We start from the raw sequence: 8,909 nt of genomic DNA, 5'->3' as shown, positions 1-8,909 counted from the left end.
AAGGCAGGGAACAACATCAAATGCCAGTTAGAATTATGCATGCCAACGGTGCGCTGAAGCATTGTAACCAAAATCTTATTGATCACTTCAACTTGGCGATTGGACTGAGGGTAGTATGGAGTGGAACTATCATGCTTTAAGCCTAGCTGGGTTGTTAGTTCCGTCATCATATGATTTCGGAAATGCTTCCTGTGATCAGTGACGATGACTTGAGGGACACCGAATCGCGAGATAACATGGTTGAATAAAAATTGCACCGCTGTGTGACCGTCTTCAGTCAATGTAGGCATCGCCTCGGCCCATTTAGTAAAGTAATCGACGGCAACGATAATAAACCCATGCCCCCCGGCCGAGCGAGGGTTACAGGTCACATAATCAATGCCCCATTTTGCAAAAGGGCCGACGGTGACAACAGGGTGCAATGGAGCGGGAGGCGCTCGCATCTTCCGCTGGAATATCTGGCACTCATGACAGGAACGGACAGCAAGAATGCAATCCTTAAAGATAGAGGGCCAGAAGTAGCCAGCACGGAGGATTTTTTGGGCAGTTGCATATCCGGACATGTGACCACCACAAGCACCAGAGTGGCAGTCATTCAAGACTCGTTCTGCTTCCTCGTGAGTAAGACAACGGCGGAGAACAGAGTCGGCGCCGAGGCGATACAGTGTATCCCCAATGATACGGTATGGTTGAGATTGATGACGAATCCTTCGCCGAGCATCTTTGGAAATGCCAGGGCGAAAGGAGGACGTTTGCAAATATATAATGATATCACCGTACCAGGGGTCGAGGGTGCTGATGAGAAACAAGGTCTCATCCGGAATTTGATCCTCTGTATGAGAGGGCGTGGAAGAAGATGGCAAAGAGCAAATTAACTCAGCAAAGACAAGGGATTTCTTGGACTTGGCAGTAGTAAATTCCAAGTCAAACTCTTGGAGGATGACAATCCACTTTGAATACTTGCCCCCCAGCAACTGGCGTGACAAGATATACGTCATGGGGTTGCAATCAGAAATCACTGTAGTAGTGCGCAACAGAATATAGTGACGGAAACGTTGGACCGCACAAACGACGGCTAACGCTAACTTCTCGACATAAGCATATCGAGTTTCCGTATCTAAAAGATTGCGGCTGAGGTAATAGATAACATGCTCAGTGTCATCGTCGTCGGTCTGAACAAGAACCATGCCGATAGTGGTGTCAGCAGCAGCTAAATATAGGGTGTAGTCACGATGGTAGTTCGGAGGGCGAAGCAATGGAGCAGAAACAAGGAGACCCTTGAGTCGCTCAAAAGATTCCTGAGCCATGGTATCCCATTGAAAAGGGACATCTCGTTTGAGTAATCGTGTGAAACCTTTAGCCACCTCGGCATAGTTTGGAACGAAACGACGTAGAAAATTTGCTTTACCTTGCAAGCTCTGCAATTGATGTAAGGTAGCAGGTGGAGGAAGATTCACTATAGCTTCGACTTTGAGGGGATCCAATCGGATGCCCTCCCGAGAGACAACAAATCCTAGAAGTCGACCCGATTCTACGTAGAAGACACACTTGTACCTTAGCTAGTGGTACTTTAGCTAGTGTGTTATGTGTGTGTGTGTCAGTCTTAATAGGCGTGATTGCCGCTTATTGTGTCTTTCACTTCTTGTGCAGATGTCTAATACACCTTATGTTGGTTTCGCTGATGGTGCCTGCCGCAGTACTCGCAACTTGTCCTGTGCGGCATGGGTGATCTATGATCCTCATGGCGAGATGATAGATCTTCAAGGTGTGTGTTTGGGTCGTACCACTAATAATGTCACCGAATATTGTGCTGTAATCGAACTACTTGCTGAAGCAGTTAATCTCGGCATACGGGCATTGGTAGTAAACCTGGACTCTCAACTTGTCGTCCTCCAGCTCAATGGGCGTTATTCCGTCAGAGACCATCATATTCTGAGGTTGTATTTACATGTGAGATTGTTAGAAAGGAATTTTGATTTCATTACATATCAGCATATTCCACGACAATTAAACACATTATCTGATGCATTGGCTAATCATGTATTAGATAGACATTTGCGTAATTTGTAAATAAACCATTATACAAGCAAGCACATGAAAACACAATAATAAACCATAGGCATATGTATATATATACGTGTGTGTCATAATGTTTGCACTCCGCGCATTACATAATCAAAAAATAATACATTTCCAAAACTCATACAGCCGTTGACAACATGTCTCTAAAAAACAAGCAAAAATGAAACCTAGGCATCTAATCACGGTGATGCTCATGATAGCATGTCACTGCCCGCACCAAACGTCTCAACAAACGATGGACGCGAGTAGATACTCCCACCGTGTGCCTCTGGTACGCTCTAGGCACATCGGGCAATCTGCCATAATCTGGAATTCCTCGAGTAAGTGCCTCAAGGTTCTGAACTAGATCGTCATCACCCTCTACCTGAGGGTCTGCTGCAGGTTGTGCTCTCCGTACGTTATGAGGCAAGTCAACTGGTCCCTCTGCACCAACATCTGCATACATATATATAGATGCTGTAAGAAACAGGCATGTATTACACAAAAAAAAACATAAAAAACGTTCAAAACACAAGGAGTTCTTACCTAGCTCCTCGTCCCAGTCCTCTCCTGCAGGCAGTGGGAGATCGGGATCTCCAGTGAAATCTGTGCCCGCATAGGGCCAGTCCTCTATGACGATCATCTGGTGACAGAGCCAGATAAAGAACTCGGGCCTCTAGGCCATCTGCTGGTCCCTCCTCCTCTGCACATGAGTTCTGCCCATCGATTCAACCTCGGCTCCCGTGGCACTGGATCTGCCACTATACCCCCCTGTACCCGGAATATCGGCAGTCGCTCCAGGAAGAAAGATACCACGATAGAACCGTATCCGAACTGTTTGTTCCCGTCACGCTTACATTTCGTAAGCTGCCTCTTGATGTTTGTGGTCACAGCTGTGGCCCAATCAAACAAAGTAGGATTCAGACACTCGGTTGCCAGCAGCAAATGATTCTTGCTGGCCTCATGGGGTGCCTGTACCCCAGCCGTCCGTGTAATGGTGAACAATATCACCCGCAGCACCAAATCAGGAACTGTGATAATATCTACTTTGGCACTGCTTGTTCCAAACCGTGCCCCAGGACAAACTCGTTCCATCACCTCTCCCATCTTCTCACCGGAAGGCCTACTACCAGTCAAGATGGGCCGTGCACCTCGCCGCGATAGTCCAGTGATAAAGTAGACATCGGAAACATCTAACTCCAATGTCTGGTCTTTCAGGCGAAATACCTGATCCTCCGTATCCCAAGCATCCACGATGAATCGCAGTAACTCAGGTTGTGCACGTAAGTACGAGGTAAGGAAGAATTTCTTCAAGCCACAGTCTCTCAGAGCATTCATGCATGCATCATCCTCCATTGCCATGGCATCCACGGCATCGTGCTCTCATTCTCTCCATTCTATAGCCATTCTGACAAAACCCTGCAACCACAAAATCGAAATGTTCATCATTAGATCAGTGGAGAAACCAAAACTGAAGAAAATTTGGAATTTCAATGGCTAAATTCATGGCAAATTTAGGTCGCGTGGTTGGCGCGATTGTTTCTAAAACAGTCGTGCCAAGGTCGCGCCCCCTTTGGGTAGAAAATCCCATTAGCGCGATCCCGTGCGGGAAACTCGTGCCAATGGCGCAACCCTATGAAATTGTAAATCCTCTGGCAGGGGACTAATCTATGGATGAAAAACTGAAAGAATGGAATGAAAACAAAGCTAAGGATGAGGCCTTTTACCTGCTTCAGACGACGGCTCGAATGATCTCCTGGATTGATCACAATCAGCAGTTGAAATTTGCACCCAAAACCCTCCAATGGTAAACTCACAAGGTAAAAAGTGAAAAGTAAATTTATTTTTTACCATTTCACTATTTATAACATTTTTTGACCTAAATATACATTAGAAATGATATTTTTTGAGTATTTTTGGAATATTTTTATGTCAAAGTGGGTTTTACGTTGTTTTGTATGATGACAGGGGTTGGTGCAACTCAAAGCAATGAAACAAGCTCCTTTTTAGAGTTATCTTTCAGCTCTTTTCTGACTCGTTAAACATGAAAAGATTGCCAAGTTACTCCTCTTGACTCGTTAAAACGTTAATAAGGGGCGGTCGTTTTAAGTTCTTTTTGTCGACCGTTAAATCATAAAAAGATTACCGGGTTTTTGTCGTTTCAAACTCGTAAATGGTTACGAAACGACGTGGTTTTGATCTCTTTTTTACTTTTTCATATTAAAATCACTACTTATGAAAAGCACTCCTCGATCGTAATGGTCAGGCGGTTCTTTCGAGCATTGTTTTATACTTTTTCGGGCTCGAGAGACACAACTTTACGAAAAAGGACACCCTGGAGTTTCCTTTTCCGCTGTCTTTTCAAACTCTCTAAACATGAAAAGATGCCGAGTTCTTCCTTTGTCAAACTCGTTAAAACCTGATGACATCGGATTTTGTCGAAATGACGCACCAAAAGCATATGCTATCCCCATCATGCTTGTTAGGTCGCGCCGTACTAGCCAGAAATGGTGGGGGAAAAAGAAAATTTTTGGAACCATAACTATTGTCGTGTCGGCAGTATGTCGCTCTTGAACATGGCACTTCTCTGCTTTTGTGTCTAGGTGGGGATATCTCATCTCATTTTTCACTTGCCTCCGTGGGTTTGGGTAATCCTGTTTGACCTCTCATCTGCTCATTGCCTCGTCACCATGACCTCTGATCCATTGATGTCAAATACTGCCAACTCCACTGTCGTGCCACCGATATGTTCAAGAGAAGTTGACCTTTGCAGAAAAACAACCTCTAAAAGCTCATATAATCCTGATTCACAACATTATCTCTCCGTCTCGTGTCGATGATGTGGGAAATATTATGGCCCACCTTCGATCAAGGTCACTTCCTGTCGACTTCAGCTCATTATCCAGGAAGTTGATCTAGAGACTCCCTTCCGGTGCCTTGGAGCCTGCATGCCTCAATGGCAGGTTCTTCATGTTCGACGCGAGGTTTTCATCATTGGCCTCCGATCGAATGATTCTACGGGTGTTCGACATCAGATCACTAATTCGCACGCCGTAGATTGTAACTATAGTACCTTGAGGGCCATTGTCATTATTGGTGGTACCTCTCGCGTCTGTTAACAGTTTCCATTATTGACTGGTAATCAGATGATGTTCATGCATGTTCGACTTCAGCTCATATATTAGCATGTTTGAACTTGTACTTTTGTTCGGGTCGAGATGGAGCGCAAGACCCTGGATTTTCCTATTGTAATCCAGGCGTGATACATGACTCAATCACGGGATGGATGCGACCATACCTGAGTCTATTCATTGATCCTAACCAGATGGCTGCGCCCATACTATGGATCTAGATTATTATGTACTTTCTTATGGGTGGCTGCACCACATACATCATGTACCTGAGCTATCAGTTGTATCTCTCAATGCAGATTCTCGGCAGCAGCTACATGTGTTCTTGTAAAGAATTTCACCCCTCTCTCTCTCTCGGGCCTCATGCTTTAGGGGGCATCTGTTACACAGTAATTTGTCACGATTGGTCGTGAGCAGTGACATAACCTAAAAACACTTGCATTATGTTCCCCTGAGTATGTACTTCATGTTCCCTGAAGACACTTTCTGCAAAATATCCCTGAAAAGTGCCCTTTTTCCATTAGCGCGGGTCCACAATGTCTTACCCGTGCCAATAAATGAGATCCTCAAAAGAGGGTGCGACCATTGGCGCTCTGTCTTAGAACAACACTCGCGCCAACCAAATTTGGGAAAGATTTTTGACAAACGCGCGCCGGATGTTTTTTTCCTTTTATTGTCATCAGTCTTTTTGGAATAAAGCTGGCTTTAAAGATGTCGAGACTCATCATCTATCCTCATCATCTATCCACAGCAGCTTTTTGGGGATAATGTCAATCCACAATGAGTGTCTGGATGCATTGTATCTTCTTCCCTTCTCCATCTATAAAAGCCCATCCTCATGCACTTGACAAGCTAGTTCCAAAGTGCTGGAGTTCTTGAGTTCTGATGTATTGGTGCTAGTATTGATTATAGTGAGGTTATGCTGCCGGAAGTCTGAACTGTGTATCCACAAGTAAAGAGAGAGAGAAGGATCTATTGCAAGGCATATGTAGCTGCTTGCCCAGCCAGAGGAGAGATTCAACGTCAGAACATTGGTTGTAATTTTCTCTGTTTGTTCATTAATAAACGACTATTATTATGGTTCCAATCTTACTGTTCATGATGATGATGTTTGATTTATGTCCTTTCTGACTGATATATAGTTGTATATCGTGGATTTTATGCTTGTATTCGCTTCGTTCTTTGCATGTGCAGGTGTCCATACGTGGAGATCGCTAGGATTGTGACCTGCCGGAGCTGGAGAACGGAGATATCGACTCATCTACGACAATAGCGTTGGATTCCAGGTTGGTTCTTCTTATCCACTTTTGATTTACAACTAGGAACTTGCATAATAGCGTGATTGATTGTTGCTAGACCCATTTTGGGCTAGTGGGATCGCCTCTGTCCGCAGAGGGGATTTACCTCTCCAACATGGCCTGTAAAATATTCCCCCCCAAAGTACAAAGTTAGGAGTTGTTGATAAGAACTGAAGTACTTTACCATGTGGAAACTCTTGATCGAGAATTTACTGGTTGAGATCAATCATCAATCAATTATTGCAATACATTATTGTCATGGTATCACTGCCGAGGTAGGCATGCACATATTCAGCATATAAGCCATTTTACATGTACAATAATCAAAGTCACGCCCATCAATTATGCATTGTGGACTCATGTTCAAAGGAATTTTTGTATGGCCATAGCCATCATACTTCATAGATATGTGTATGAATCCTGAAATTGTAGCCTAGATGGATGAAACTAGATCTTTTGTCTTCCATCTCATCACTCAATAGTATGAATATGTTAATGTGAATAGATGTGTTGAAGTCAAACATGGTAGATACCATCTTATTACCAGCCAATGATGAAATTCATTAATAGATGTGAGAGGAGCCATCAATAATGATAATGGCCCTCAAGGTACTAAGCGCAATATATGAGGTGTGAATAGATGTGTTGGAGTCAAACACCACACATAATATTTTGTTCGAAGGCCATTGAAGAGAACTTGGTGCCGAAAGCGAAGAAACTTTCCATTGAGGTATGGAAGTTCCAAGGCACTAAGGGGGGTTTCTAGATCAACTTTCTAGATAATGTGTTAAAGTATATAGGAAGTGATCCATTGTAGGAGGGCCTTGAAGTATCCTCCATCAATGACACGAAATGGATACCAAGTTTTGAGTTAGAATGTTATGATGTAGAGTTGGTTTAGGGATGGCTGGCATGAAAGAGGTTGTAGGTATTGAAAAAAAAATGAACTAAGGGTAGACTTCTCTTGAACATATCGATGACACTTATATGGAATTGGTAGCATTTACTCAAAGACCCATTACGAAGACTGAAAAGGTGTAGTAAAAAAGGAGAAAAGGAAATTTCCCAACCTAAAACAATCACGGAGGTGAAAGAGTGTCATGTTCAAGAGCAACTTACTACCAAAAATTAGGTTTTATTCCTTGTTTCCCCAAATTTTCCTTCCAAGTATTTTTAATGAACCCTACGAAGGAGTGGTTTGGTCTCATCATGCTTGACGAGTCTTACATTGTTTATGTTTTTTGAGTCCAGTTAAGGGGTAACTCGACTTCTTTTTCATATTTAGAGAGCTTGAAAACGAGGCCAAAAATAAAACTCTGAGAGGTTCTTTTTTGTGAATTTAGTCCCTTGGGCCTGGAAAGGCACAAAACAATACCCAGGAGAACCCTTTAGTCATGTTTGACTAAAGTATTCATTTTTCGTAAATAGTTAACCCAATCCATAAAAGGGGTAAATTTATACTAGGCAGACATCCTTTAATTTACTTTAACGAATGCAAAAGAGATAATTCCTCTAAAATATTCTCATGTTTTGGAAGTCTAAAAATAGATTAAAGAGGACTGTATCAGGTTCCTTTTTCATAAGTGCCAATGAGCCCAAAAAGGTGATAAAAGCATGCTAATTTTCTAAAATCACCTGTGCTAAAAATCTGATTCAAAACTTGTACCATGTACTTCAGATGTTATTAAACCTACTCAAAAGACAATAACATGATTAAAAATATATGATATATGACATTAAATAGGTAAAAAATATTAAAATTGACCTATTTTTGACATAAAAGGGGTAAAAGTGATTTCATTTTTACCATTTTGAGAGCTTTGAGGAGTTTTTTTACCTTGAATCTTCAAGAGTTGATTGTGGCCATTCTCGTGGATAGTTTTCAGTGTCACTTATTCCATGTAAGATATATTTCTTGTTGATATTATGAAAATTTGTTGTCACTAATGGAAACATACTTAATAAAGATGTCAACATGATGGTAGTAGGTTGAGTATTTAGGTCAATACATATGTGACAAAAATATTGGACAAAGGAATATCAGTTCAGAGATAGAGGAATGATAAAAATGAAGTTTGAAGAAGTATATGCAAGTTCTTTGAAGAAAAGGTGCATACATACACTGGTAAGCAAAGTCGCGTATACGCAGGTTTTGTGAAGCAAAGTCACGTATACGTAGATTTTGTGAAGCAAAGTCACATATATCCAGGTTTTGTGAAGAAAAGTTGCCTACAGTTTTTGTACCATGATATTCTAAATATGAGGGGTCTTTACCATGAATAGCATTGGAATTACTAAGGATTTGACCCATAGTATTGGATAAGACCTAAGTTATATAAGGAGATGAAGATCAAAGTGTTTTGTGTGCAAGTTATGGGTTATTAGTGAATAGTTTGATTTGAAATAAGTATACACCAGG

At 42.1% G+C, this 8,909-nt stretch overlaps 1 protein-coding gene across 1 annotated transcript in view; it reads right to left on the bottom strand.

Annotated features, from left to right (window-relative positions):
- Nucleotides 1–1,821: 1,821 nt before the first annotated feature.
- LOC149261242 (putative cellulose synthase A catalytic subunit 8 [UDP-forming]) overlaps nucleotides 1,822–8,909 on the bottom strand; it is a 166,100-nt gene continuing 159,012 nt past the window's right edge. Inside the window, exons 4-6 of the mRNA XM_089368258.1 lie at nucleotides 2,608–2,704; nucleotides 2,447–2,517; nucleotides 1,822–1,932 (exon numbers count right to left, since the gene is read on the bottom strand). Coding sequence (XP_089224384.1) covers nucleotides 1,822–1,932; nucleotides 2,447–2,517; nucleotides 2,608–2,704 — 279 coding nt within the window. The remainder of the gene's footprint in view (nucleotides 1,933–2,446; nucleotides 2,518–2,607; nucleotides 2,705–8,909) is intronic.

Source organism: Pinus tabuliformis, chromosome 6 (assembly GCF_031772625.1).
Source record: "Pinus tabuliformis cultivar Carrire ecotype Pingquan chromosome 6, CPIR1, whole genome shotgun sequence".
Lineage (NCBI taxonomy): Eukaryota > Viridiplantae > Streptophyta > Pinopsida > Pinales > Pinaceae > Pinus > Pinus tabuliformis.
The sequence above is the reverse complement of the archived record's forward strand: the minus strand, read 5'-3'. Positions and strand labels throughout refer to the sequence as shown.